Raw genomic sequence first — 27,270 nt, 5'->3', positions numbered from 1 at the left:
AAATTATAAATAGCGTAGAGTCAATGTTTGGGTGGTGCCTTGAGGTTATAAATTTTTAACTCAGAAAAAGTCTACATGCCCTTTAGTTTTGGCCTATTTGTAACTTTTGGCGTCAACTCCAATTTCAATTTGTAGCACGTACACTATATATTATAATAACTCAAAACTAAAAGAAATTTCAATAACCAACAATGATGTCTTTTTGACTTTGAAAACATAGAAGTTTCCACTTACCCATTTCTAGAAGTGTTAAATAGCACTGCTATTCAAAGTCTTCGTTCATATACTTCATAAAATTCTATGCCAAAGAAGAAATGCATTATAGAATCCCACAACAGCATTTATTAGAGTGGACATCCATTAGTACTTTTTATTTTTGTTCAAACTTCTAGTTTTATTATTTTAAACACGTTCAGCCTCGTATGAATGTATGGTTTGTTTGCTTAAAGTCAGCTAATACATTTTGGAATAAATTTGAAGCATCAAATAAAATGGCACACTTGGCTATATTAGCCTGAATGCCATAAGATTGTCCATAAAGGAGAACCAGTGTTATTGGCACTAGTGATATGAGGAGAACCGGATTCAACCGATAAGCTTTTAGTTGTTTAACCATCTTATCAAATAACGAAATAAAGCCTGATATATCAATACCTTAATGATTATCATATATGAACAGACATCAAGAAATAATTAGTTAGGGTGAATAGCTTTTTTTTTGTTTATACATCCCCACGTCTAAAATAAGATGGAATATAGAGTTATACATTAGGAACATGAGCTAAAAAAAAAAAACATGAGCTAATTCATAATTGATTTTTGAATTAGAACCTATGAACCTGGTATTATAATCCGGTTACCAAATATTTATATATTGCCATATGTAGGATATGAACCAATCTACTTTTTCTCGATTTTGAATCAGAAATCCGTAAAACTTAAGACACCCATTCTAGACATGTATCTTTGCTAAATAATTTTCAACGCATACATTGTTTGTCATTGTAGAATTGACAAAAAAAAGAAAGAAAAAGGTTTAGATCAAATTTAAAATTTATTAATCCGACATAACTAGTCTATTAAAGAGTCAGACTTCTTGGTTGTGCATCCCTTCAAGAACAATAGATAGAGATGATATAAATACATCAGATCTTGCAGTAGCCTAGGTGACTGACTTCACTGAAGTGAATTCATATTTTGGTAAAAAGAGCTGTTTTTGCGTGTACACGTTGTACTTCACAATTTTCTTATTTTTATATTTTAAAATTACAGTTTTTATTTTTCATTTTTTAACAAGTTCACTGTATAAACCGGTTAAAGAAAGATAATTAATTCTCCATGGAATACGATAAAATTGTCAGAGAAAAAATCAAAACAACCCCTCTAACTTCAGAGGTACTAGCTTTAACTGTTGGTGATAACGATCTACTCCCAGACTCGAAACAATCCCGTAAATTTCAATATTACAGTTCGTTAGATACATGAAGTGTGCACGTGGGGATCATAATCGTACCCAAAAAGTTGATTTTTCTATTTATAATTAGATTCAGGCTACGAAATATCCGTGTGACCTCCAGTTTTAATATTTGGCGATTATATTTTTAAGGAGAACACATAAATCATTTTTCAAAAACACATTTCAAAGATTTGACTTCTTTTTAACCAGTACACCTAACAACAAAAACATCCGATTTAATGTAGCACTAACATACCTACACGAACTACCGAGATCAGAAAAGGACAAATCTACCAAAAACCGGTTATTCGAGTCAGTTGAAAATTAGACGAAGTATGAACAACTTGGCGAGGCTACCTAGTAGTTTTGTTAACGGTAAATCAAAGTGCAAAAACCGGCCACAAAAGGGTCAAACCTAGGATTCAGATTTTTGGTTAAGATCGGTCATGGATCAATGAAACAAAAGCCTCAGACCATGTCTGTTTGACCGAACCAGAAACGTCTGAACCGTTCACATGCGCACTAAACTTGTTTCCGCCTGGACCGGTAAAGATCCACTTAACTCTCCCTGGTGGGTTTGGGTCAAGAACCTCGGTCTGAAATCCGGTACCATTCCGGTTCGCCAAAAGCTGAAAAAAATATGGTACATAAAGAAACAACCTTGTATAGAACCGGTTCATCTTCTGTACCTCTAAATGATGTTAAAGCTTAATAAACTTACCAAAAGCATCTCGGAATGCAGCAAAGAACCCACCATAGAAGCCGAGTCAACTCTACCGCTCCCAACTGCTCTCAGGTATCTCTCAACAGCAGGCAGTGAACGGAATTTCTTCCCCGTAACTGGCTCAATGTATGACTGCAAACAACAGTAGTACCAGCTTTGAAAACCCGGAGCAATTGGGAACACAACAAAACAAACCAAGCTTAACCAAAGTCACAGATGTGTACCCTGTCTATATGGCTTGAATATCTCCGTGGTTTCTCCTCGACGATCCATCCTTCAGGTAAACTGAAACCTTTGGACAAGCCACGGTGACTTTGTAAAACCATAAGCTGCTGATCTGTACAGTTCCTGGATTCTTGTAAGTATCTCTCAACGGAAACAAGGGAACGGAACCGTTTCCCCGTTTTTCGCTCAGTATAATACTGCAATGAACAATCACCAAATCAGCAAACTCTTCATTATTCATTGGTCTAATCAGCAAGAGAAGCTCAACTCTCAACACTAAGACCACCAAACAATTTTCAGATATCCTTATCAGATTCTGCTCTATTGTGTGTAATGCCTCAACAACTGGACTAGGTTGTTTTTATGCGAATCAACTTATGCTCTATATAGCTCTCATAAGAAATACAGAAGTACCTTATCAATATGGTAGGCATTTTTCCTGGGAACCTCCTCAACAGTCCATCCTCTAGGCAAACGGAAACCCTTGGAGGCATATTCTACGCTGCGATGATTCTGCAGAAGCATAACAAACTGATTAAAGTTTTTTTTGTTTTTGATCCAAGAACCACATGCTTATGCAATTTCAAATCTAGATCAAGGGACCTGTTTGGTTCTAGATCCTTCATAAATCCTTGAATTTTCATTCAAGAAGGATCCTGTTCGAGTCAAGCGTCTTTCATCTACTAATCCAGCCAAGTGTCTTTGAACAGATTCTAGAGATGGAAACTCTCTACCAGTCCCTGCCTCGATATAGTACTTTACCACGAAGTAAGAAAAAAAAAGGAAAGATGAGATTTTTTCAGAAGATAAACCTTAGATCTATCCTTCAACTCATGCATGTACCAAAGAAAGAAATGAATCAAAGACCCTCTTAGTGACACAAAATCACTAATTGATCCCAATCATACATATCCATTGCACACAAAACGTGACAAATCTAACACACGCCTCCATATCAATTCTAATTCTTAAGGAAATTTCAGTGCAATAACAATCAGAAATTTGTTCGCCTTGTGACAATACTCGTTTCACATTTGCTTGAAGAACAATCGAAAACTGAAAAATCTCGACTTTGGTCACTTGCGCTTACCGTATCGACACTGCCGTTGCTACTACGAGGAGACGACGATCCCGGCCGATTCACGACGGTCCAGCCCGGAAAAAGTTTCCGGCGAGACAAAGTGGGGTCCACGATCTGCAGCTGAGTTTCGCGGCTGAGGCGGCCGTGGCCCGCCGGAAACGTGTCAAAAGGGATTAGGCTCGCCGAGGCTGAGGATGAAGATCTCGTCTGCATCTCTTTCGTTGGCGGGTTTAACCCAAAAACCCGAGTGAGAATGGGTTTCAAGCAATTTTGGTTTCAAGAGCCAAAGCCACCACATTTTATGCACTACCCTTCTCACTGGACACGCATGAAGCACCATCCAGTTCTCGCTCACTCACACTTCCACTTGGCAAAATATTAATTTACTCAACTTTAATGATTATGAGAAATTACATTAATGTTAGTAATTTAGTATCCCTCTAAAAGTATATTAATGCCTCTAATAAAAATTGCATGTTTTTAGTTTAGTAAATGATGTCAATTTTTTTCTTTGTTAATGAGCTAGCTTAGTTAACATTGAAATATTACCAAAACTAAAAGGAATATAATTAAAGAGGAAAATATGAAGCAGAATTGATTAATAAAAGACATTATAAGTGCTTAGAGGCTAGGTTCAAAGTTTAACGACAATAGGACTCCTAACGTAATGTTTGGAATCAGTCCACTTAAGCTCTCCAAACACGTAGCCTAAAGACTTCGATGACTTGGGACGGAGAGTCATCTGAAACATCTTCACCTCCCCAATCTCGTTGAACTTGAGCTGTTTGGGCTCAACGGAGACGCTTACTCCAAGAGGCTCTCGGAAATGCGCATTATAGGTTGAAGGCGGTCCTACGTTCTTGAGTTTGCGAGTGACGGTGACGGAGTCCGTGAGGTTAGGTACAGTGATTGAAGGGTAGTTGAAGTCTAAAAGATTGGCTCCCTGGCGGCAAATGTAGTGTCGGTCTTCGGCAAAGAGTTGAACTATGGTGTTGTTGTAGCCAATGGCGCAGAGGAAGTCCAAGTAGTCTCCAGTGGTTAGATCATAGACAAGGCCAGGGTGGGAAGCTTTATTGGGTTGGACATGGCCTGAACCGTAGCTAAAGGGAGTTGATTTGTTGAAAGATTGATCGACCATAGGTTTTCTCCTGTTGTCTCTTGTTCTTGAACTAGTCATGATGGCAGAGCGGATTGCAGCAGGGCTCCATTGAGGGTGAAGAGTTTTCAAAAGACCAACGATGCCAGAGATGTGAGGACAAGACATGGAAGTCCCTGATTCGGTGTTGTAAGGAGTTCTACGATTGTCAGAATCTAAATCCGTAGGGCTCGTGGCTTCCGTGAAGGCGGCTATGACGTTAACACCAGGCGCTGTTATGTCAGGCTTGAGGATTCCCGGTGTGACGGTGTTGGGACCTCTGGAAGAGAATGAGGCCATGAAAGGAGCAGGCTTTGTGTTCAGCTTACTAGCAGGTGGACTTATGTAACCCTTGGGCTCTTTCGTGGAGTTTAGGTAGGAAAACACAGCTTCACCATCTTCGTAATCAATCTGAGAAGCAGGAAGTACGTGAGCGTCTGAAAGAATCTCGTTTCCGCTCGCCTTGTCGTTGCATAGTATCATTCCTACAGCTCCTGCAGTGGCTGCTTGCTGTCCTTTGTCTACACGTGCGTTGTCTCCTCTTAGACACACCACAATCTTCCCTTTCACCTTCTCCGGATCTAGGCTATCTTTCTTGCATAGCAATCTATGTATATCCAAACACTAGTTAGTACTCTCAAAACATTACACATCCCCAAAAATGGATATAGCTAGCTTGTACTTACGCTTCTTTCGTGGACGCATTGGCTGCTTTAGCGTCTCCTGCATTGATCAGGTCATACATCTTCTCTTCGGGTAAAGGCTTCGAGAGGCTCGTTCCCTGCGTTCCAAAATCAATTACTTGTAACGCAAGAAAGAATCAAAGAAACGAATAATAAAGTGAAAAAGGTAAAGATCAAAACCTTGAAGCGTTGCCCGTTCTTGAGCTCAACAAAGGCTTGAAACTCCCGATCCATGGAGCTAGCTCCGACTGTTATAATCCATGGTGCTACGTTTGAGACAGATCCAGGTTTAGGACCCGAATTACCAGCGGAACACACAACCGTCACACCGTTTTTGACGGCGTGGAAAGATCCAATGGCTATGCCATCGTTCATGTAATCTCCGGCATCTCCGCCCACTGAAACCGAGATAACATCAACACCGTCTCCGATGGCTTCATCAAACGCTGCCAACATATCAGCATCAAAGCACTCTGCGCCATTCGCAGGCGGCCAACACACTTTGTAAGCTGCGGTTCTTGCGTTAGGAGAACCGCCACTGGCTGTCCCGTTTCCGAGGCCAAACACATTGGCTCCGGGAACAAAGTTTCCGGCCGCTGTGGAAAGAGTGTGGCTACCGTGACCATCGTGGTCACGAGGGGTTTCGAAGGAGGCGTTGGAGGGAAAGCCTGTGTAGGCTAAGTAACCTTTGTTGAAGTATTTAGCTCCAATGAGTTTCCTGGTTATATACATGTGATGAACAAATAATCAATTTTCGTAAAGAGACATAATTAATCAATTATAGCTAAAGAAAGAATTGAGATTATTTAAGGTTCGAACCTGTTGCAAGAAACATCCTTGTGGCAACTACCTTTCCACCTAGCCGGAACACTTCCATACCCTTCATCGGTGAAGCTTTTTGACTCCGGCCACACACCTTCACCAATACACATATATTAGATCTTCAAAATATTAAAAAGGTAAACATAGAAATATGTTCATGACCATCTTTTATGATGTGGTAAGTAGAACACTCTAACAAAGATCTCAATCCAAAATTGGTGACCCTATTTAGAAAAACAAGAAAATAAATATATACCATACGTTTAGTAATAATTTGTGTAGAGCTTACAACGGCCTTGATGAATATACCAAATGAAGCATGAACGTAATGGATCGACCCCTAACGAGTAACGACTTGTGTATATCTATGATGAGCAAAGCACACCCTTTGTTTGGGAATTACCTGTGTCAAGATTCGCGATGATTGTGTCCTCTCCGAATCCTGCTTTATGCCATAGAGAAGACTTGTGAACGACGCCGTTTTTCTCAAGGAGCATGAAATTCCATGAATGAGTGGTATGCAGTTTTCTTCCTTTGTTTAAAAATACGGAGACTACATCAGGATGCTCTGCATTTATCAATGATTATTTTTAAAAAATTCGTTTGGTGAACCAGTTAGAGGGATTGAGGAGAAAATTGCGAATTAGAGGGATTGATGATCTCACTTGCTATTTCCGCAGCTTCATTTTCGTGAAGAACAGCGGCAAAGCCATTGATATGTCTCTTGAATGAATAAAATATGGCATCGTTCGCTCTTTTATGGCTGCAATATTGGGAAGGTTGTTAGTTTCTTGCAGTGTTTTAAAACGTAAATTCACTGACCTACTTTAACTTAGAATAACATGGAAAAATAAAACCCATGATACAATGGTTTGCGAATCAATGTTTGAATATTTACAATTCAACATGTTATTTGTGTTTGGTTTTCATGTTATAGTTTCACTAAACTCAGTTTGATTGTTTTAGTTAACTTACTCGTATTTACACACACAAAAAAAAAAAAAAGAGAGAGAGAGATGTCATACTTCATAATAGCTCAAACCAAATAATTTTGAAAAAAAAAAATGCTAGCTAACAATTTTGAGAATTTGTTGTATTTTGATGTTAATTTTCGATTAAAATATCTAGGGATTTCATAATTGTCCTAAGATATGCCTTATTTTTAACATGCCAACTTATAAACCAGACATTTGTTTTGCGGGGATAATGTATGAAATTTACAACTTATAAACCAGCGTCAGGCTGGATTGAACCGATGACCCAACAAAGTTTTCGATTTGGCGTTCGGTCTGATATTAATTATAAAAAACACATTGGTTCTAGTCTTGTCGCGCAAGAGATAAATTGGAGAAATGATACCTCCCCAAGAAAGAGGCAAGAAAAGTGCGATGTGCGTGAGCTACACCATTGAGATGTGCAGAAGAGAGGTGAGGAGGATGAGCGTGAGAACCCAAGTACACTATATAGGACTGCTCAGACAATAAATAAATAAAATAGCATAAGTGCATATCGTAAAAGCAATATAAGTAGAGAGAGAGAGAAAGAGAAAGAGATGGAGAGGACCTTTTTATGAGCAAAGGCAGGAGAGAAGAAGAGAGTGAAGATGAGAAGAAGAAGAGATAAACTTTGGAGGCACATTCTGTATTATGGCTAAATGTAACTCACATTTCTTCTCATCACACTCTCATATACAAAAACTTTTCCATATTTCTCTCTTTCTCTCTGTCTATATTTGGTAGATGGATAGAATCACGCACAATAACAACTTACGATCAAAGTGATCAGTTGAGTGATTTTAGCTTAACTCTTCTCTCTCCTTTTCAACTGTGTAGTTGTACATGTAAGTCAAACAGAAATAAAGGAGGAGGATCTTCCTTATATTCTTTCCATTTTTATCTCCTCATTTCTTGGAATTACGTTCGCCAAAGATTTTCTTCACAATCTTTGTTACCAAAAATATAATACACAAGAAATGAATATTACTGTTTTTAATTAAAAAAAAAAAAAGAATCATACAACTCTTTCGTAACGACGATGATACGAAGAATCTGAAACCATATCATTCAAATCGATCGACATTTCTTTATAAGAAAATCATGGCAACAAGAGGATAGGACGGATAAATACATACGTGGCTATATCGGTCAGGGACTTGTACCGGTTCGATACGTACCTTTCTAAGCCGGTTAAAATAATTTCTTAATTAAATTTATGTCAGGTAATTTTTGTTTTTTAATGGCGACTGTCAGGTAATTAAAATTTGTATTCATTCCAATGCAAAAATCAATCAACTGTCGATTATCCCAGAGGCGAAATGCGTCAAAATTCTTTTAAAAAAAAACAAATCTTTATTTTTTTTCAAAAAGGGATAAATGTCTTTTGATTGGTCATATACTCTAGAAGTATGACTGTATGAATGGATACATATGATAATATATATTTAATTGGCGTACAAAGCACAACGGGAATAGATAGAGTCAGTCAAACAAAGCAAGTCGGTCATATATTTATACGTTGGTTGGTAATCCTGTAAACCAACCAAAAATCATATATACTTGATTACTTGTCCAATCATATAAGTGATTACTTAAATAGACTTTTAATATTGACCTGATCTATATCGACTGGTTATGAAACTACCAGTAAATGGACAAGTTAGGAGAGGGAGTGTGAAAACAAGAATCTTAAGGGTATATTATGAAGAGTTGTTTATCATATAACGAAGATTGGACCGCGTGGAAAAGGAACTAGAAGAACCACGTCACTCTCTCTTTCTATTTTGGTTTGTTTGCTCTTCTTATTTCTTATTTCTTATTTCTTATTTCTTCTACTTGCTTCTCACGTTTCCATCAAGTTTTCCGTACATATCCTCAAAATTGTTAATAGTTTTACTCTCACTTACTCTACACGCGATCTTTCAACGCGTACTTTTCACGCCTTAAATTTTGTCATGCCTTCGCTGTGATTGTAAAATGCTCTCATTGCTGACGTTAGTTTCGAAAGAACATTCTAAAACAATTGTTTTCTCTCAGAAAAAACACGAGCTCGTTTTATTCTAACAGATATTCCAATTTACATAATACAGTACATCTGAAAGTACTTTCTATACAAAACTGAACTGAAAGCAAACCAAAATATTTAAATTAAAACCAAGCCAAATAACTGGTTTGTTTTAAAACTCATAAAAACAAAACAAAACAACCAATTTAATGTAATCAAACTAAACTAAACCGAATAATATCGTAGTTACTAATCTTTTCTCTGTTTATAGTTGTATTTTTTCTTGACGTCATTTTTAATTGTATTTATATTTTTAAAATAGATGTATCCATCTAACATAAATTTTAAATAAGAAGCATATCATGTTATGTTATTTTTTTGTAAAGTACAACACTTTTTCTATAAGTATAAATGTATATCTAGAAGGCGTTGATTTTACAAATAATCTAGAAGACGGCTAAGAAACTCACGCGCCAAGAGTAGTGAAAGTAAGATAACAGATCAACAACACAAACTGAAAAGAGTTTTTAGTTAAGAGATAAAGAAGAAAATATCTAAAAATAATAATGAAAAGAAATGGTTTCGAGAAAGCACGAGGAAGATTCTCATCCAAACGACTCTTTCAGTTTTGTATTAGTCATATCTAAGCTACGCGGTGTCGCAAATCGTGACCACATAACCTGCACCTTTATTCTTTACCCTTGTCCCTTCCACGTAATTACCATAATACCACACTCCTTCGCTGCCACTTCCTTACCCACCAAGTCACAAGGCTACTTTCGTCATTCTCTCACACGTCTTCAGTCCACACAACTCGATATCTATAAATACATCCCAAACTGACACAAACACATCACAACAACAACATCAACAATCATCAAACCAAACCACGAACAAAAATACACACAACACAAACACCAAAAATCAAGAAAATGGTAGCAATATCGGAGATAAAGTCGACGGTGGAGACAACGGCGGCGAATTGTTTGATGCTTTTATCAAGAGTCGGACAAGAAAACGTCGACGGTGGAGATCAAAAACGCGTTTTCACATGTAAAACGTGTTTAAAGGAGTTTCATTCGTTTCAAGCGTTAGGAGGTCACCGTGCGAGCCACAAGAAGCCTAACAACGAGAGTCTGTCTGGACTGATTAAGAAGGCTAAAGCGTCTTCTTCGCATCCTTGTCCGATATGCGGAGTGGAGTTCCCCATGGGACAGGCTCTTGGAGGACACATGAGGAGACACAGGAACGAGAGTGGCGGCGGCGGTGGCGCGTTGGTTACACGCGCGTTGTTGCCTGAGCCGACGGTGACGACGTTGAAGAAATCCAGCAGTGGGAAGAGGGTGGCTTGTCTGGATCTGAGTTTGGGGATGGTTGAGAATTTGAACCTCAAGCTGGAGCTTGGAAGAACTGTTTGTTGATTTTTTTTTTTTAAACTCTCTTTATTTTCTGGATATATTTGTTACTCTCATTCTTTGAATTTTTCTTCATATTTTTAGATTATACATATATATCTGCAGATTTAGGAAACTTTCATAGGTGTAATCTTTTCTTTCTGTAGAAATATATTTTACTTGGCATTTGAGATTTGTCATATGATTATCTTTCAGCTTTTATGTTTTAATTTTTACTTTGGGTCATCTTAAAATATATCATACTACTATTTAATTTTGATTACTTATCAAATAATCCTATTATGTTGCTATTTTCCCCCCACCACAAATAACTTAAAACAACTCGAATTATAGACAGTAGCTCAATCTGAACCATTACTTACGACAAAACAAAAGAATATATATATATAACATGCTTCTAATTATTAATGGATCACAATTCACAAATGAACTTTTCATTACATTTCCGTGGATGAAGAAAATACAGTAAAGTTTGTTGAAAATTTTATAGCATTTTGTTGTTCGACAATTCTTTAGAATCGTATCCTCAACGTTGTGCGAACAATCCATTCGAACTTCTCGGTCACGAAATTCAGGCAAATGAATTACTTTAAAGTGGGTTTGCGAAACTCCAGCACTTGGTGCTAACTAAAGAAAACATATACATAATACAGTTTATGCATGTTGCTTCATCCCAATATGTATAAAATGCATTTTTTTAAAAGTGTATAAATTCCATTCCCCCCCCCCCCCCCACAAAGTAATAGTTGAAAGTTTATAACAAGGACATTTGTTTTTGTTTTAAGTGAGGGCACATTCAGATTACAAAACGAAGATGGAGATGAAGACATGAGATGATTGATTGCAGCAAATCCGAATAGAGAAATTGAGGGACATGTTGAGATTTGTTTAATTGAGTCAATTAAAATCATCAAAATCATCAAATGAAACTTGTGATGCTGAGACGCACTTTCAGTAAGAAATACGAACTAAGAACTATGGGAGTTTTGGTTCTATAGCTAGTAATTTGGGTTTAGCTCATTCAATCCATCAAAACTTTATTTATTATTAGTAAAAAAAAAAAAAACAAACTCTTAAGGCTACAGAGTACAGAGAGAGAGTGGATCAATCACATTGCAAGAGTTGAGCGTCAAGGGCTCCATCTATTTCTGATATCAAATAGAAAGCACTAAAAAAAATTAAAATTAAAATGAAGTTTGGGTCGACAAGTTTTGAGAGATGAACGGTCAAGATTAGCCGTCACTTAATACGCGTAAGATAAGCTTCGTGGTAACCATAACATCAGATCATGCGATTTTTGCTTTTATGCATTAGAAAGAAAAAAACAAGAAAAGCTGAAGCAAAAATCGGGTGCTTCTCGCCCACCGTATCATCGATTTCTTTCTTCGCCGGCGAAATTACGCTCTTCCTAACCGGCGATCTTGTTTCCGGCGATCAACTCAGGTAACTAGACTTTTGATTTCTCCGATTTTCAGCCATTCCGACGTCACCTCTAGGGCGCTTTTTTTTTCGTTCAATCTTTCTCTCGCTTTCAGAATCTCAACACTCTCGACTGACCAAATTAGGTTTCAATTTCTTATAGATTTATAGCTTTCGGTCTTCTATTTCTGTATAAAAAAACAAACTTTTTCTTTTCTGCTTCGAATTCGTTTTAAAGGATTGATTTTTGTGAAACTCGTTTCTGGGGAAGATAGAACTCGCACTTGCTCTTGGTCGACGCAATTAAAGAGGGAAGCTTGAGAGATTGAATCAACGTTTCGCTCAAATCCGAAAGCAGAAAAGGGCAAAACAATGGTGCGCCTCCGAACTTTGCATTAGGGTTAATGTTTCTTGAGATTCCTTTTTCTTTTCCTGGGTTTTAAATCGCAATCTCTTCTGATTGTGTTGTTTTCAGTCTTATGAAAGCAAAGGTTTCTGGGTTCTGAAGAACAATGAGCATACAAGCGAGGAAGACTCAGTTTATGATCACTCAACAAGAGACGATGCAAAGCGTCCTCATCCTTGGTTTGTGGACTCTTCCCGCTCAGAGATGTTCCCAAACAAGAAGCAAGCAGTGCAAGATCCAGTAGGGTTAGGGAAATCGAATGTAGGTCTTCCTTTGTGGGAAAGCTCATCGGTTTTTCAATCCGTCTCGAACCAGTTCATGGATAGGCTTCTAGGGACAGAAATGCCAAGACCCCTTTTGTTTGGTGATAGAGACAGAACAGAAGTTGGTAGTCATCACCAACCTAAGAGCATAGGAGGGAGTTACTTGGAAGACAGATCTGTTGAACTGTCGATATCTAATGGCGTTGAGGTTGCTGGAAGTTGTTTTGGTGGTGGTGATGGAATTAGAAAACTTCAAGTTAGTAGGGTTAAGGAAACAATGAGTACACATGGTGGTTTAGACGGTCATAGTCATAGGAAAATCGATTCATCTTCGATCCAAGCTTGTGGTAGGGATAATGAGGGGACTAGTTTTGTGAATTTTGCACTGGTGGGTCATCCTTATGGCAATGAAGATTCTCATGGAATCACGTTTGGTGAAATTAACGACGAACATGGTGTTGGCTCTACTTCCAATGTTGTTGGAAACTATCAGTCTTATGTCCAAGACCCTATTGGAACATCTGATATGGTTTATGGCCAAGAAACCGCACAGGCCAGCAGCGGAGCTTTAGGTGAACAACTAGCGGCTAAACCGAGCTTGGAATCTCTTCCAAAGAACAAAGGAGAGACCAAGACTTCAAAGAAGGAAGCTTCCACAAGCTTTCCTTCAAACGTCAGAAGCTTGATATCAACTGGTATGCTCGATGGCGTTCCTGTGAAATATGTTTCTCTCTCGCGTGAGGTAAAAGCCTAAGTGCTCAGCTCAACTTATTTTAAGCTTACCATTTTCCTAAAGTCTTGAAATTTGTGATTACATCGGAAAACATCTGAAATCAGGAGCTTCGAGGAGTCATCAAAGGATCGGGATATCTCTGTGGATGTCAAGCTTGCGATTTCACAAAGGTGAGTCAATAGAAAAGTTCTGTATTTTTGAGGAAATGCTGGCTGATTAATAATTTGGTTCGACTCTAAACGTTTCAAGGTGCTTAACGCGTATGCATTTGAGAGACACGCCGGATGTAAAACGAAGCATCCAAACAATCATATTTACTTTGAAAACGGGAAGACGATTTATCAGATAGTTCAGGAACTTAGGAACACTCCAGAAACTATGTTGTTTGATGTGATTCAGACTGTGTTTGGTTCTCCTATCAACCAGAAAGCATTTCGCATTTGGAAAGGTTCAATCTTCTTCTTCTTCTTCGTCATGGATTTGCATTTTCTTCCGAGTTTCTAATGTCCTGTTTTCGTTTTCGTTTTCGTTCAGAATCATTTCAAGCAGCGACTCGGGAACTTCAGCGTATCTATGGCAAAGAAGAGCGTTCCTTTTGAATGTATAATATTATATTCTGTTGAAAATTGTAAGATTGCAACATTTTGCTGGATCTTAGTGTAAAAACTTATCTTTTTTTTTTGCTTAACTGTGTATATAGAGAACCTTTAGTAATTGTGCTAAACAGGAAAAGATGAAAGAAGTGATGATGTAACAGAGAAAGCCAACGATAAGAATAGAATTGGAGTTATGAGCAAATGTTTAACAATTTATCCTCAGAGTCAGCTTCAGGGATATTGATTCTATCAGAGAACGAACGGTTTCTTCAAGATTCTATTACCCTCATGAACAAACTAAAATTGCCAATTAAGAACAAATCATCAAAAGAAAAAAAATTACAAAAGCAACCAAGACAAATCTGTTTTTCTCGCTTCAGTTCTACTTCAGAACTTTTGGGCTTTTCTTAAGTTCCACAGCATGCAGATTTCTGCGTCGCCTGTCCGGCTCCAGCCGCCTGGTCTGTTTGGCTGATCCTGATCGTTGCAGGCTGCAATGAACGATGCAATTGTGACACAAAAACTTCGTTTTTAACTATTTTGCACAAAGAATTGTGAAGTTAAGGAAATGCTCAAGAATGTAACTAGTAATTAATAACCTCTGCTCTCGCGTCAGTATCTGCGAGTCTCTGCTTAATGTCCTTTGCTATCGAGAAGAAAACTTCTTCCACATTTAGATTTGTTTTGGCACTCTGAGATGTAAAATGGCATAACTATGTAAGCAATGTAAACGACAAATGTAGGTTAAATTGTTCTCATGAGACCAAAGTTTTGAGAGGATGTTTGACTTACTGTTTCGAAGAACTTGATTCCATATTCATCAGCAAGTGCTTGACCCCTTGATCTTGGCACAGCCTGAAAAAAAAAATGTGTTGGACCACAAACGATATTAGCTGTGAATCATGAAGTCTGGTAATGTCGGTGTGAATGAAGTAGCTCGTATTGTACCCTCTTGCTCTCGTCCATGTCGGCTTTGTTCCCTACCAAGATTTTGTTGACATTATCTGAAGCATGCTGTTCGATATTACGAATCCAGTTTCTAATGTCTGCAAAATAAGGTCAATAGAGTAGGTCCAGATCAAAGCGGAAGCGTGAAACCAAAGATTTAATGTATAGAAAGATTTGACAATTTAGGTGGATTTCATTCATATGAGACAGACGAAAATTTACTGTTGAAGGACGACTCGTCTGTGACATCATACACCAGCAAAATGCCCATTGCTCCGCGGTAATAAGCTGCAAACATGTCAAACGGAAGAAAGAGGTGAACATAAAATCTTTAAACTACTACTGCATTTAAAGAAGCTTAATCAACTACATATTCCAAAAACATCAGCAATTATGTGAAGTACAATGCCCAAACAAATTTATGGAGAATATCTATAAGTTTATCCCTCAGCCCTTTCACAAGAGATCAGAGCATCACAATAGTTTACTCTTAAAGCTACCCATCAACATATTTGATCAGTCACTAACGTTCTCGAAGACCTTTCGCTCCAGTTTCCAGTGGGACAATGTATGCTAAAGACACTATTAGAGCAAGAAGGTTGTCACTAACCAGTGGTGATGGTCCGAAAACGTTCTTGACCAGCCGTATCCCAAATCTGGAGTTTGATGCGTTTGCCATCAAGCTCAATAGTTCTTATCTTAAAATCAATGCTGCATCAAAAGCCAAAAGAGAATAGACTCAGTGAGGCATATAGCAAAAGAGAGAAACATGCATCACAGTCTCCAATCTCTTAACATGGTTGAAGAAAATACAAACCCAATAGTGGTGATGAAGCTAGTGGTAAAGGAGCCATCAGAGAACCTTAAAAGCAAACAACTCTTACCCACACCTGCAACAAAAATTGTGTGAATCCTTAACTGTCAGAGATCTAAAACACATGAAGAAACAATTCAAACTCGTAATGATCTTCAAATCAAACACAGAAGAGGGATCGAGCAAGGAATCAAATTTGCCACTCAACAATCTGGAAGATTTCGGAATGTATCCCAGTGATTAGATCGGTTTAGACAGAGTAATTGAAATCAAATAAATCTAGTGAATTCAAATTTATCGATTGTATCGCTTGGATCCCGAGAAACAAAAAAAAAAAAACAAGCAAGAGGAAACGGGTGAGGGACAACGTACCGCTATCACCGATGAGAAGAAGCTTAATGAGGTAATCGTAATCGGCTCTAGCCCTAGCAGGTGGAGCAGCCATCGAATCTAAATGGGAAAACTCAGAGATCAAACCAAATTAGCTTTGTTTCATCTAAGACGAAAGGAGATCAAAAAACGCATAACCTAAGAAATCAACGACGAATGGATATGATCACAGACGAATGCGTACCAGATCAAATGAAGCAGAGAAGAGACCGTGGTTGTAGTAATGAGCTGAGAAGAACGAGAGCGATGAAAATGGCGGACGGCTAAAATACGCCTATCCTGATTTAACTTCTCTTTTGTTTTTCTCCTGCTTCTTTATTATTATACGCCCTTCTTCTTCGCGTGCACGATATTACCTCCGGCGTAAGTTAGCACCCAAAACCGCGAAGAGAAGGAGGAAAAAGAGAGCATAGGTCTGGCCCAGAAAGCATGAAGCCTTATGGGCCTTTTTATAAACACGGTTATTCAAATCAGCTGGCCTAATCAAAAATAGACACGTGGCAGAAATCTTGATAATTCCATAAATTGTGAAGGGAGCTACACAATAAAAGTCAAGATACAAAGTGATAGAAGAGGCAACTTGGGTGAAGTATAGATATGCTTATAAGCTACTCTTTGCCAACAAATCCACTAATTTCTAGAACTACAATGACCTAATTGGAAAGAGAATTAAAATATTAATGAATTTTGTGAAAGCTAAAATATTTTTCCCGATTTTCACACACATTTACACACACATACAACTTATTATGTGAATTATTAAAGAGAAGATTTAAATAAAAAAGAAGGAAAAAAAACATGAAAGGTAGATACAATATAAAGAGATTTCACTATGAACAAGTAAATAAAAAATGCAAATATAGCGAGAATTCTAATAATCTTAATTTTGCATACCATTATGAAGCAAGCAGACAAAAACCATTGCTGAAGGACTTAAGAAAAACAGAGTGAAGTTTGAATCCATCCCATTTGTCAGCCGATTGGACAAGATTCGTATAAAGACGAGATCTAGTTTAATTAAAACTGTCTTGACAAAAACACACTTCAATACTTCATTAATAGTGATAAAAAGTGGGTAGTCCATTGTATTTAGTCGAACTCACCTTATTCGGATCTGATCTATAACTTTTGTTTTGATTTACATCCTTATAACTTTGAGATAAGAATATATAGATGCATAATGCATTGCGTTGTTAAACAACCAATACATTATTATATGTACTGTTTTTCTTCCAACTTTTCTGTGGACATTATTTTACAAAAGATATATATATAATAATAAATATTAGTTGAAATCTAATAAGTAAGAAAAAGCTCTAGAAGTTCCCCTGCCTTTAGGTTCCGATTACGTGTGATACTCTTGTTATAGCTTTAACGCGATGGTCGCTCAACGTGAACGACATTGTGCCTTCGTATTTCTCATTAAGAAAAAAAAATAATCATTTGATGTATATACATATATCTATTTTCATAATAACGACAGTAATACATATGTGTAAGACAATTACACAACGGCACGCAAACAATGAAATTAATAGGCTCTTCAAAGCAAATTTTATCTTTCTAACATTTCTTTTAGTAAAGAAGTTTGGGAAATATGATTTGAGAACAGCGAAAAACATAATTTCTATACGTACATAATAAAAGGTAAACAAGATAAATAAGCTAATGTATAGTTTATAATTTGGTTCTTTATGTAATGCGAGATAAAATATATTATAGAGTACAATTAACCATAATCACATAAATGCTTTCATTATACATTTTAAACATATTTTGACATACTGGTAAAACAAAAGAACAGGGTGTTGATATATCATATATATGGTTTGATTACACATCTTGATAGTTGTATTATGTTAAAATAAAATGTATACGATACAATAAGTCAATAAGTAATAAATTTGGAGTTGATTCATTTAAATACACAATCGTTAAGAAACGTTTCACCTACTTCAAGTTTTTTCACTATAAATAACTCCTTTTTGTAGCCTCATTTTGCTCCTCCCAAACCATCACTTCTTTTGCATTGTTTTCAAACTTTGAGTTTATTTGTCTTCATCTTCCCAAAGTAATAAACCTGATCGAAGCAAACTAAAAGAACTTCAAACTCACTAAGAATGAAGATGAAATTCGTGGTGGTACAATTCTTCATTATCTCTCTTCTCCTCACATCTTCTTTGTTCATGCTATCAACCGCCGATTCATGTAAGGATACATAATTCAGATAATTATTTCAGATAATGTTTTTATTTGAATCTCCTGTCTAAACTAATCAATTTATATATGCAATGATATATCATATTAGCACCATGCGGCGGAAAATGCAATATGAGATGTTCAAAGGCGGGAAGACAAGATCGGTGTCTCAAGTATTGCAATATATGTTGCGAGAAGTGTAACAATTGTGTTCCCTCAGGCACTTATGGAAACAAAGATGAATGCCCTTGTTACCGCGATATGAAGAACTCCAAAGGCCAGCCCAAATGTCCTTGAACATGTTTTGAAGATTATATATCCTTGAACATGTTTTGAAGATGATATAAATATTACCATTGTGGTTGATACATGAAATAATGAGCTTGAGATATTCTATGTATTGAAAATGTGAAAGATGTTGACAATAAAACAAAATGTAACATTTCTTATAAAAGATATTAAGGATGAAGTTTATATATGTATGTATGGAGTATACACATTATGTTAGTTAGAAAGATAATTATTCAACAATCTAATCTATCAAACGTCTATTAACTTGACAATATCAGATTTGAAAAGTTGATTATGATTCTTGAACAAACGAAACAGTATGATGAAGATCTTTATGCTGTGGTCTCGACTCTTAATGTATCATCTTGCGGGTAGAATGTGCGAACTCGATCGAGTAGTAAATTGCTGTATGGGCCTCTTATATCTACAGTAGATCGCAAAATGGTAATTTCCTTATCGCCGTAAATGTTCGGTTTCTTTATATGTATGGTTCACGCATTTTAAGTTCCAAAAGAAGAAGATATGGTTCACGCATAATATTTGGAAGAAGCGAGACTAACTCAATCCAGCTAAGATGTTTTAAATTTTGACTGACCTCTCCTCCTTATATTCAAAACAATTGTAATGACATTAAACGAAATTTGACTAACTTTGTTTGTGTTTAGTATTTTCTAGTCAAAGAGGGAGAAAAAAAATCACCAAAATAAATGTAATCTATCCAAGAGTTTAAATTCTCTGGGTGCGCAGTCAAAAAGGAACATAAAAGAATCAAAATTATATAATGTAATCAGCCCAATTATTACATAGCTCAACTTACATACAATTCAATAATCTGAAATTGTACTAGAAGATCAGTGTACTGAAATATGCTACACAAGCTAATTGGAACAATGATATTGATCTCTCATCCTTGGATAAAATGGAACAAAATGAGGCAGAAACCTCTAACAATGATATTGAAACGCCTCAGATAGATGATTAGCTCAAGGAAAGCAAGTTTTTTTTTTTAAGAAAACAGAAATTGAAATTTACTGTCTACTTGGCAAGTCTTTAACAACTGTTGCGCAAAACCCAAAACGAACAAAATGGCATATTATCTAAAAATAAGACAAATAGAAGAACGCATCCAAAACTCTACTACCCTTAACTTTGAGCTCAATCGAATTCCTCATCTCACCAAAAGGAGAAGCAAAGTATAAACCGACAAGAAGATTCTCTCAAAGCCATTGCCTTCAGTAAAAGAAACCAAGAACCTTGCCACCAACATTCTTTCTCCTGGCTTCTTCGTGGTCCATAATACCCGCAGAGGTTGTAAGAACAATGTAACCAAACTGCACAATTCAAGATTTCAACGTAAGATCACTCAAGTTTTAAGATTGCTTAAAACATATAGGATACAAGTGACTGTATAATGATATACTGACAGAATGAATAAAAGAGAATAAACACTATCGGTAAATGCTCTCATTTAGAGACCAAAATCATATGATACGGAGCATAGAGAACAAGACTTAAAGACCAACCTGTCTGGAAGGAAGAAGACGAGCAGTCCAACCTTCAATCTCCTTAACTCCAACATCAAAACGAGGACTGATGACTCCACATTTGTTCAGTCTTCCATTAAGCTCAACCACGATCTTACCAGACCTGTGGTCATCAACGTACTCGAACTCACCAATGTAACCTGCAGTTTCATGAAAATACTACTGTTAAAGAGCATGAACAGAACAAGCATGACTTAGTAAAACGAATAAGCTTGACAATGAAGATCACTATACCGTGTTTCTGCATGACAATGAGAAACTTGATGATCACTTTGGAAGAAGGCCTGATCATAACTTGCCTCTTCCCTCTCTTCTCCGCATTGTACATACTCTTCAGAGCATCGTTCAGCACACTGATTCTCACCATTTTTCAAAACTCGAAAACTGAAACCAAACAACAAACGATCAATCTGAGCTGAAATCAAACTTTTCAATAAAAAAATTAAAGAGACATCACAACAATAGAGATTCTAAATACACAAAATTACCAATACGCAATTCGTTTTTGACTTACCACCAAATCTAACACTTCTTACACAACCCGCTTCAATGCACATCTATAGTGGCATCTAATTCGAGAATTGATTGCAACATTAAATTAGATAACATGTTGTAAGGAAAGGGTAAAAAAAAATTCAATAGATCTAATTATCATTTTGAGCCAATACTATTGTCAACCTATAAACTAAGCTCAAATTTCCAAGATAAGAGAGTTTTCAGGGAAATTTTCAGGCTGATTACACGTCGTGATCGAGCAGACACGAAGTCAGATCCGAGAATCCAAACAAGAAAAAAAGCTTGATGTTCTGGAGATTTTTCTAACCTTGAAATCGAAGTGGCAGCCGCTCAAACACTCCTGCTAACGTCGAAGTAACAAAGTTGAATAAGAGAGCTAAATACAACCATCGAATTAGGGTTTTTGCTTTTATTGGGGCTCCTTTGTGAAATTTTTAGAAGGGCTAATTTGATCCGGGTTTGATTCAATGGACCATTATTGGGCCTTTCATAAAACCTCGTTAACATCTTTACCGTCAATTCATGTAGCAATCATACGGTAAAGTTTGTGTTCTGTTATTTATTCAGGAGCACTTAGGTAACAAAAAAAAACGAGTCAAACCCAACCAAAAGAATTTATAAACAAACTTTAATGTTAATTAACCAAATCGAATGAAAATAAATTTATGAGTATTTTTATGCTAATGATCATATCATTATACTGTATATCTATTTGAAGTTACTTTTGAATTTAATCAAATCCAAAAGTAACTAAAATGCATCAATCTAAATCGACTGGTTAGATGAATAAATGGTGTTTTATGTATTTTCAAAACCAGAGAACCGAATACACAAAAGCCGTAATCAAATTTAAACCGGATCGTCTTCACTCCTATTTTGTGGGCTTTCCAGGAGCCCAGAAGTAATAAGTCATTTGGCGCCGAGTAATTTCTTGCCGAGGCAGAGCAACATGCCGGTAAAGAGACAGAGAAATCGTCAAGCCAAGAACATCTTTTTCGCAAACGCCGCCGTTTCAAGCTCGTATTTTTTGTTTTTTCAAAGCTCATGGTAGGTTTCATACGCCTGTGAATCGAATTCAGGTTTATTACGATGGCTAAGAGATTCACAGCACAGCTCGTCGTCAGCAGTATGATAAATCTTTTTTTCATCTCTAACTCGGAAAATATTCTCTCATTTTTTGTTTTATTGAATCTGTTATCTTGCAAGACTCTCTGCTTACACCACGGATCAATCGCTAAGGCAACTATTTTCACCTTTTGGTCAGATTAGAGAAGGTACCCTCTAATAACTCTTCTCCAATTAGGTGTCTTAGCTAATTTTGTTGTGTGTGTGTGTTTATTTAGCTCGTCTTATAAGGGACTCGCAAACACAGAGACCTAAAGGCTTCGGCTTCATCACCTATGAGTCCGAGGATAATGCACAGATCGCGATGAAAGCTTTAGATGGGAAGGTGATGATCCAATCCTTCACTCACTGTTGAAATGTAGTATTCATTCTTGGCTTTTGAACTGATCTTGAATCAGAAAATCAATCAAACGAATATATCCAAGATTGGTGTATTTCCTTCAAAAACTGGGACTGAGTTCTGCATTTGGTTTTTTGGTTTCAGATTGTTAATGGCCGATTGATATTTGTAGAAACTGCGAAGGAAGTAGAAGCACCAACAACAAATATGAACAATAACAAAAAGCTTGAAGAGAACACACAGACAGAGTCATTACAAAACAACTAAAGACTCTCAACACTAAAATCTTTCAAGAGTTCTACACTGTTGCCAATTCAAAAGAGTGAATGCAGTTTCCTGAGTTATGGTGCTTTCATCGACAGATATGAAGTTTCAATTCTGATTCTGATGTAAACCTCCTTTAGGTTGAGCATATTCGACTCTAATGTTTCTGCCTTCGAGTAACTGAACAAAAGACAGACAAAATCAAGTCAGCACTTATCTGTATAAAGTAGTAAAGGTTTTGTTCGAATGTCTTTTTCTGAATTTGTTTTGGTGTACAAAGTAGTAGAAACCTGATTGTTCATGGAAGCTAAGGCACATGCAGCTGCTTCTTCTGAATCAAATACCACAAAGCCATAACCTTTTGATTTCCCGCTCATGTGATCACATATTACTCTCACTGAACTCACATCCAACAAAAGAAAGCAACTCAGAGGTATTGCATTGTTTATCCTCTGATGATTTTTGAAGAAAACTAATAGAGTTCATGGCGATCTTACCATTTAAGACTTGACCGTACTTTTCAAACTCATTCTTCAAAACAGGTTCGTTAGTGTCGTAGCTAAGCCCTGCAGTGATATTTACAATTTTAAGTGGTTCTTTCACGCATTTAATCAAACAGTTAGTGTGCAGTTTTCATCATGGATAGGAACCAGAATTTAACATGTTTTCGAAGGCCTTATAGTTTATCTTATGTAAACCGATCAGATGTACACCCACATACATAAAAAAGGAGAATTTGTAAGCTAACCAAAGATATTAATCAAGAAGCGATTAAGCTAAGCATTGACGGATATTACCTCCAACGAATAATTTGGATGAACCAGAACCTCGAGTTGATAGATATCGTAATGGAGTTGCTAAATAAACACGACGAACCATTTGAGAAAGGAACATTTGATACGCTTGAAAAATTAACACAGCGACAAAAGAAGAAGCGTAGGACAATTTAAATATGACTCTTAACGAGATAGATTTAATAGTTTATTTTGCTGCGATAGGTTATTGAGAAGACTAAAACAAAATTGCAAAAGATTTTTTTATATATCGTTACTTAAAAAGTTGGATCTGAAGAGAAATCAAATCCAAATTACATAATTAAGAGCTAGATTTTCTACATATACATTCACCAAAGCTCACAAAAGATACCCAAAGCATAACTAAAAAACTGGTGAATGAAAACGTAAACTGGAGAAGATCAATTAAGCTTTCTTGGGAGATTTGGCTGGTGACTTGGATGCAGTATCCTCAGCCGATTTAGCAGACGACTTCTTAGGGAGAAGAACGGCGTTAATGTTGGGCAAGACACCACCGTGAGCGATTGTGACTCCACTGAGAAGTTTCCCCAATTCTTCATCGTTCCTGATGGCAAGAAGAAGATGCCTCGGAATGATCCTCGTTTTCTTGTTGTCTCTCGCAGCGTTACCAGCAAGCTCCAGAACCTGCAATCAAAACAAAATTTAGGAATCAGAAAATGATTTCGCTGCTTTAACAAATCAGATCTGAAATTAACAGAGAACCGCGAAACTTACTTCGGCGGCGAGGTACTCGAGAACGGCGGCCATGTAAACCGGAGCTCCACCACCGAGCCTCTGGGCGTATCGTCCTTTCTTCAGGAAACGAGTGATTCTCCCCACCGGAAACTGGAGACCGGCTTTAATCGACTTCGAAACAGATTTGGTCTTTGGGCCACCGGCTTTTCTTCCTCCGAAACCCTTCTTCACTTTTCCTGTCGTTTCCATTGCCACGAATTCTGAAGAAGAAAGAAGGAAGAAGATTTGTATTAGTTTTGTGTCGTTTTAGATCCCGGTCCTCAGTGTCATTTATAGTTGAGCGGGACAAAAGCAGGAAGAAGATCTGTATCCGTTAGATTTGGTCCTATCGACGGTAGAGGATGATATAAGATGCGATCCTCGTGTGATCGGATTAACCAATCAGAAACGTTTCCATGTATTTCGAATTTTCGATACGGCGCCAGTTTTTTTTCCTGTTTGGTTGTGGGATTTACTTTAATCCTATTTATAAATGGAATTGCAATTGGAAAATAAAAAGTTATAGCCTACAAAGCCTACAAGCCAAATAAAATCATAAACTATTGGTTTAAACAACGAGAAATAAAAACTGTAGAAATTTTAGTGATTTTGAAGCTTAAAGAAAGCAAAAGTATGCTTTAAACATTATCAACTTTTAAAAGGTAAAAACTGGAACTTTTAATTTATATTTGAGTACTTTGAAAATTTTAACTTTTAATACTAACTGTGACTTTACAAAAATAAAAGTCAGAATTTATAGGGCTTGTTTGGTATGTGTTGTTACTCTATATTTATCTTAACAGCAAATGATTTTAAAGTTTGATTTTTTTTTAAAAAAAAAGTGGCTTAAAAAATGAAGATATTGCTTGGTATATGGTATTTACTGTAGACTTTACTTAAAAATAATACTTAAAATGTTTTTTCTGTTAAAACAAAGAAAATTAGCTTTAAACCAATAAAAGTCTTACAGTCATGACTTTTAAAAATAAGGAATTACAGAAAAATAAAATAAATAATATGAGCAATTGAGATTTAAAATATTTTTTTTTTTTAAAATTATAATAAAAGTATGTTTGGCAACCAAAAAAAATTAACTGATTAAGCTTAAACGGAAATATCCACTAAATCAATTCAATATTTTTTGGATTTATAATTTTATATACTGAAATGGGCTAATTAGACTTTGGGCTTTAGCCTTCATTGACATGACATATGCATTGTTGTTTTATTTGATTTTTTTGCTCAAATAATCAAATTTTTGCCTCACGACGGCTTCATACGACACCACCGCCTCTCTTAGCATTCTTCTGCTGCTATAGTTTTTCCTTCGGCCACCACTCCTGGTGCTTCTTATCTTCTTAGGCCCGGTTCATTTTTGCATATAGACGCTGTATCTAGATGAAAATGTTCAAATAATATTCGTTTGACACTTTAGAACCAACATCTGGATGCTGCATCTAGATGCAAACTCAACAACATCTCAAAAATCTAGATATTTGAGATGCTGAAAAATGTAGAGTCTAGCTGCAAATCTAGCATCTCAAAACCAAAAGACTAAAATACCCTTCAATATAGTACCATATTCATAATATATATAAGGAAAATCATTTTTAGCAAAAAATCATTTCTCAAAAAAACAAAAAATATCGCTAAAATGTATAATCCCGGCTTTTGGCCAAATCACGTTTTCCAGCCATATTTGCACAATCTCAATTTTCCCGTCAAATGAAAAGCTTCGATGCCAGCCAAAACAGCAAATTTTGGTTTCCTGGCAAAAACGGAAAATTTCATTTACCCTATAAAAAACGCAAAATTTTGATTTCCCGCTAAAAACGCAAAATCGCAAGTTCTCGCTAAAACCTAAAATCTTATTTTCACGCCAAAAACTTAAAATCTTGGTTTTCCGGTAAATATGCAAATCTTCGGTTTCTCGTAAAAAATAAAAAATCTCGGTTTTACACCAAAAGTGAAAAAACTTATTTTCTTGCCCAAAATGTTAACTCTCATTTTTTCGCCAAAAATGCAAAATCTTGTTTTCCCGTCAAAAATGCAAAATCTAGGATTTTGGTCAAAAACTTAAAGTCTCATTTTTCTCCCCAAAAACGCTAACTCTCATTTTCCCGCCAAAAAACGCAAAATATATTGTTTTCCCGTCAAAAACACAAAATCTAGGTTTCCCGCCAAATATGCAAAATCTCAGTTTTCCACCACAAATGCTAAAAATTATTTTTTTTTCGCGACAATACGCAAAATCTCGGTTTTAATTTCCAAAGAAACGTAAATTTAATTTCTCGCCGAAACTCAAATTCTAACTTCTCGCCAAAACGCAAAAAAAAATCCCTAACAAATCTACGAAATCATGTTTTCCCACAAAAAAATGCAAATTTATTTTTTATGTATTTTAAAAATTAATTTGATAAAAATATCACTTTGAAATAATTTTAGGTTAATTTAATATAAAACTAAATTGATTATAAATAAAAATAATTATTCAAAAGTATATCAAATTATTCAAAAGTATGTCCTTAGAGCATCTCAAAGAGAGATTTCATATCTTCAAATTTGAAGTTTTATGCAGTCCAAAAGAGACTTTAAATCTTCAAATTTTGAAGATCTAAATAGTGACACTCTATATTTAAAGTTTTACTATTCAGATCTTCAAATTTGAAGATTCATCTTTTTTTTGCATTTTGATTCTTATAATTAAGTGTCTTTAAGGCATCTACAAGAGAGACTTCATTTTTGAAGATTCAGAAACTTCAAATTTGAAGTTTTAGGTGTTTCTCTCCAAGAGTGATACTTCAAAAATAAACTTCAAAATTTTTCTATTTTGCATTATAGTCCTTACTTTTCAAAATAATTAGCTAAACTCATTAAATAATATAAATAACTATAAAACATATATTAAAAACGATTATATATAATATTAATTAATTAAACATCATTAATATCATAAAAACACACAAACAAAAAATAACAAAATAGAATACTAAATTATTCATTAACATTATTTTCGTAAAACTCTCATATATGATCAATCAATGCCTTTCGAAGTGATAAATGTGTTTCTTTATATTTTATCTATAGATAACGAGCTAAAAGTTGTTGAAATCGGGTATTCTCATTGATTGCCAATTCAATTACATATGCAAAATCAAGCAAAGAAGTTGGCTCTAAAAGAAATGCAAGAAGAAAATAAAATACTGCAAACAAATTTAGACTCTATTGTTGATAGTAATACTCGTGAGTTTATTCGATCAGAACAAGCAAAAATCATACAAAAAAAAAACTCAAGAACAACAACAACTTCCAACTCTAAATATATAGGGTTAGTATTTTGGTGATCTTAGAG

At 36.0% G+C, this 27,270-nt stretch overlaps 10 protein-coding genes across 14 annotated transcripts; 4 read left to right on the top strand and 6 right to left on the bottom strand.

Moving 5' to 3' along the window:
• Positions 1-1,672: 1,672 nt before the first annotated feature.
• On the bottom strand, positions 1,673-3,831 carry LOC18017306 (methyl-CpG-binding domain-containing protein 7). Of its 2 annotated transcripts, XM_006400851.2 has the most exons (6): positions 3,496-3,831; positions 3,009-3,161; positions 2,820-2,918; positions 2,405-2,602; positions 2,178-2,312; positions 1,673-2,085 (listed from the first exon to the last, which is right to left on the bottom strand). In XM_006400851.2, the coding sequence occupies exons 1-6, from the start codon at positions 3,697-3,699 to the stop codon at positions 1,891-1,893; spliced, it is 984 nt and encodes a 327-aa protein (XP_006400914.1). In that variant the 5' UTR covers positions 3,700-3,831; the 3' UTR covers positions 1,673-1,890. The 2 variants fall into 2 exon arrangements, with proteins under 2 accessions (XP_006400914.1, XP_024012173.1); XM_024156405.1 differs by lacking the exon at positions 3,009-3,161.
• A 289-nt stretch (positions 3,832-4,120) lies between these two features.
• Positions 4,121-7,764, bottom strand: LOC18017305 (subtilisin-like protease SBT5.4). Its single transcript, XM_006400850.1, has 8 exons — positions 7,690-7,764; positions 7,486-7,595; positions 6,792-6,889; positions 6,530-6,694; positions 6,124-6,220; positions 5,485-6,022; positions 5,308-5,402; positions 4,121-5,228 (listed from the first exon to the last, which is right to left on the bottom strand). The coding sequence occupies exons 1-8, from the start codon at positions 7,762-7,764 to the stop codon at positions 4,121-4,123; spliced, it is 2,286 nt and encodes a 761-aa protein (XP_006400913.1).
• Positions 7,765-9,984: 2,220 nt separating this feature from the next.
• Positions 9,985-10,750, top strand: LOC18017304 (zinc finger protein ZAT12). Its single transcript, XM_006400849.2, has one exon. The coding sequence runs from the start codon at positions 10,059-10,061 to the stop codon at positions 10,545-10,547; it is 489 nt and encodes a 162-aa protein (XP_006400912.1). The 5' UTR covers positions 9,985-10,058; the 3' UTR covers positions 10,548-10,750.
• Positions 10,751-11,850: 1,100 nt separating this feature from the next.
• On the top strand, positions 11,851-14,145 carry LOC18017303. 3 transcript variants are annotated; one of them, XM_006400848.2, is made up of 6 exons: positions 11,851-11,984; positions 12,236-12,335; positions 12,436-13,371; positions 13,467-13,532; positions 13,612-13,810; positions 13,897-14,044. In XM_006400848.2, exons 2-6 carry the CDS (start codon positions 12,333-12,335, stop codon positions 13,959-13,961), a joined length of 1,269 nt encoding a protein of 422 aa, XP_006400911.2. In that variant the 5' UTR covers positions 11,851-11,984; positions 12,236-12,332; the 3' UTR covers positions 13,962-14,044. The 3 variants fall into 3 exon arrangements, with proteins under 3 accessions (XP_006400911.2, XP_024011625.1, XP_024011624.1); XM_024155857.1 differs by having other exon boundaries at positions 11,869-11,984; positions 12,232-12,335; positions 13,897-14,145; XM_024155856.1 differs by having other exon boundaries at positions 11,884-11,984; positions 12,199-12,335; positions 13,897-14,145.
• Positions 14,133-16,532, bottom strand: LOC18017302 (ras-related protein RABE1c). The gene is made up of 9 exons (XM_006400846.2): positions 16,295-16,532; positions 16,093-16,170; positions 15,724-15,796; positions 15,517-15,617; positions 15,129-15,194; positions 14,907-15,004; positions 14,751-14,813; positions 14,558-14,650; positions 14,133-14,449 (listed from the first exon to the last, which is right to left on the bottom strand). Exons 2-9 carry the CDS (start codon positions 16,163-16,165, stop codon positions 14,366-14,368), a joined length of 651 nt encoding a protein of 216 aa, XP_006400909.1. The 5' UTR covers positions 16,166-16,170; positions 16,295-16,532; the 3' UTR covers positions 14,133-14,365.
• Positions 16,533-18,119: 1,587 nt separating this feature from the next.
• Positions 18,120-18,770, top strand: LOC18017301 (gibberellin-regulated protein 10). Its single transcript, XM_006400844.2, has 2 exons — positions 18,120-18,318; positions 18,419-18,770. Exons 1-2 carry the CDS (start codon positions 18,231-18,233, stop codon positions 18,604-18,606), a joined length of 276 nt encoding a protein of 91 aa, XP_006400907.1. The 5' UTR covers positions 18,120-18,230; the 3' UTR covers positions 18,607-18,770.
• Positions 18,771-19,491: 721 nt separating this feature from the next.
• On the bottom strand, positions 19,492-21,080 carry LOC18017300 (40S ribosomal protein S15a-1). 2 transcript variants are annotated; one of them, XM_006400842.2, is made up of 5 exons: positions 20,968-21,046; positions 20,659-20,713; positions 20,379-20,528; positions 20,124-20,284; positions 19,492-19,931 (listed from the first exon to the last, which is right to left on the bottom strand). In XM_006400842.2, exons 3-5 carry the CDS (start codon positions 20,509-20,511, stop codon positions 19,833-19,835), a joined length of 393 nt encoding a protein of 130 aa, XP_006400905.1. In that variant the 5' UTR covers positions 20,512-20,528; positions 20,659-20,713; positions 20,968-21,046; the 3' UTR covers positions 19,492-19,832. The 2 variants fall into 2 exon arrangements, with proteins under 2 accessions (XP_006400905.1, XP_006400906.1); XM_006400843.2 differs by lacking the exon at positions 20,659-20,713 and having other exon boundaries at positions 20,968-21,080.
• A 669-nt stretch (positions 21,081-21,749) lies between these two features.
• LOC18018521 (cold-inducible RNA-binding protein) lies at positions 21,750-22,392 on the top strand. The gene is made up of 4 exons (XM_024156771.1): positions 21,750-21,785; positions 21,865-21,934; positions 22,004-22,110; positions 22,270-22,392. The coding sequence occupies exons 1-4, from the start codon at positions 21,750-21,752 to the stop codon at positions 22,390-22,392; spliced, it is 336 nt and encodes a 111-aa protein (XP_024012539.1).
• On the bottom strand, positions 22,380-23,366 carry LOC112086825 (glycine-rich RNA-binding protein 3, mitochondrial). Its single transcript, XM_024156770.1, has 4 exons — positions 23,187-23,366; positions 22,887-22,955; positions 22,680-22,786; positions 22,380-22,569 (listed from the first exon to the last, which is right to left on the bottom strand). The coding sequence occupies exons 1-4, from the start codon at positions 23,281-23,283 to the stop codon at positions 22,498-22,500; spliced, it is 345 nt and encodes a 114-aa protein (XP_024012538.1). The 5' UTR covers positions 23,284-23,366; the 3' UTR covers positions 22,380-22,497.
• Positions 23,367-23,411: 45 nt separating this feature from the next.
• LOC18018520 (probable histone H2A.7) lies at positions 23,412-24,178 on the bottom strand. Its single transcript, XM_006400838.2, has 2 exons — positions 23,919-24,178; positions 23,412-23,828 (listed from the first exon to the last, which is right to left on the bottom strand). The coding sequence occupies exons 1-2, from the start codon at positions 24,126-24,128 to the stop codon at positions 23,589-23,591; spliced, it is 450 nt and encodes a 149-aa protein (XP_006400901.1). The 5' UTR covers positions 24,129-24,178; the 3' UTR covers positions 23,412-23,588.
• Positions 24,179-27,270: the final 3,092 nt, after the last annotated feature.

The sequence above is a fragment of the Eutrema salsugineum genome, unplaced genomic scaffold (assembly GCF_000478725.1).
Source record: "Eutrema salsugineum unplaced genomic scaffold, Eutsalg1_0 scaffold_2, whole genome shotgun sequence".
Lineage (NCBI taxonomy): Eukaryota > Viridiplantae > Streptophyta > Magnoliopsida > Brassicales > Brassicaceae > Eutrema > Eutrema salsugineum.
The sequence above is the reverse complement of the archived record's forward strand: the minus strand, read 5'-3'. Positions and strand labels throughout refer to the sequence as shown.

Coding starts and splice junctions, on each gene's coding strand:
- LOC18018520 (XM_006400838.2), bottom strand. CDS start 24,128: ATGGAAACGACAGGAAAAGTGAAGAAGGGTTTCGGAGGAAGAAAAGCC. Junction 23,829..23,918: donor TCGAGTACCTCGCCGCCGAA/GTAAGTTTCGCG, acceptor TTTTGATTGCAG/GTTCTGGAGCTTGCTGGTAA.
- LOC18018521 (XM_024156771.1), top strand. CDS start 21,750: ATGGCTAAGAGATTCACAGCACAGCTCGTCGTCAGC. Junction 21,786..21,864: donor CAGCACAGCTCGTCGTCAGC/AGTATGATAAAT, acceptor TGTTATCTTGCA/AGACTCTCTGCTTACACCAC. Junction 21,935..22,003: donor TTTTGGTCAGATTAGAGAAG/GTACCCTCTAAT, acceptor GTGTTTATTTAG/CTCGTCTTATAAGGGACTCG.
- LOC18017304 (XM_006400849.2), top strand. CDS start 10,059: ATGGTAGCAATATCGGAGATAAAGTCGACGGTGGAGACAACGGCGGCG.
- LOC18017303 (XM_024155857.1), top strand. Junction 13,372..13,466: donor ATGTTTCTCTCTCGCGTGAG/GTAAAAGCCTAA, acceptor ATCTGAAATCAG/GAGCTTCGAGGAGTCATCAA. Junction 13,811..13,896: donor AGCATTTCGCATTTGGAAAG/GTTCAATCTTCT, acceptor GTTTTCGTTCAG/AATCATTTCAAGCAGCGACT.
- LOC18017302 (XM_006400846.2), bottom strand. CDS start 16,165: ATGGCTGCTCCACCTGCTAGGGCTAGAGCCGATTACGATTACCTCATT. Junction 14,814..14,906: donor ACATGGACGAGAGCAAGAGG/GTACAATACGAG, acceptor TTTTTTTTTCAG/GCTGTGCCAAGATCAAGGGG. Junction 14,450..14,557: donor ATACTGACGCGAGAGCAGAG/GTTATTAATTAC, acceptor CGTTCATTGCAG/CCTGCAACGATCAGGATCAG.
- LOC18017305 (XM_006400850.1), bottom strand. CDS start 7,764: ATGTGCCTCCAAAGTTTATCTCTTCTTCTTCTCATCTTCACTCTCTTC. Junction 6,023..6,123: donor AAGGATGTTTCTTGCAACAG/GTTCGAACCTTA, acceptor GTATATAACCAG/GAAACTCATTGGAGCTAAAT. Junction 5,403..5,484: donor AGAACGGGCAACGCTTCAAG/GTTTTGATCTTT, acceptor TTTGGAACGCAG/GGAACGAGCCTCTCGAAGCC.
- LOC112086825 (XM_024156770.1), bottom strand. CDS start 23,283: ATGTTCCTTTCTCAAATGGTTCGTCGTGTTTATTTAGCAACTCCATTA. Junction 22,956..23,186: donor ATCCAAATTATTCGTTGGAG/GTAATATCCGTC, acceptor ATATCACTGCAG/GGCTTAGCTACGACACTAAC. Junction 22,570..22,679: donor TAGCTTCCATGAACAATCAG/GTTTCTACTACT, acceptor TCTTTTGTTCAG/TTACTCGAAGGCAGAAACAT.
- LOC18017306 (XM_006400851.2), bottom strand. CDS start 3,699: ATGCAGACGAGATCTTCATCCTCAGCCTCGGCGAGCCTAATCCCTTTT. Junction 2,919..3,008: donor AAGGATCTAGAACCAAACAG/GTCCCTTGATCT, acceptor ATGCTTCTGCAG/AATCATCGCAGCGTAGAATA. Junction 2,603..2,819: donor ATGCCTACCATATTGATAAG/GTACTTCTGTAT, acceptor TGTTCATTGCAG/TATTATACTGAGCGAAAAAC.
- LOC18017301 (XM_006400844.2), top strand. CDS start 18,231: ATGAAGATGAAATTCGTGGTGGTACAATTCTTCATTATCTCTCTTCTC. Junction 18,319..18,418: donor GCTATCAACCGCCGATTCAT/GTAAGGATACAT, acceptor ATATCATATTAG/CACCATGCGGCGGAAAATGC.
- LOC18017300 (XM_006400843.2), bottom strand. CDS start 20,511: ATGGTGAGAATCAGTGTGCTGAACGATGCTCTGAAGAGTATGTACAAT. Junction 20,285..20,378: donor CATTGTCATGCAGAAACACG/GTATAGTGATCT, acceptor ATGAAACTGCAG/GTTACATTGGTGAGTTCGAG. Junction 19,932..20,123: donor GTCTTCTTCCTTCCAGACAG/GTTGGTCTTTAA, acceptor TGAATTGTGCAG/TTTGGTTACATTGTTCTTAC.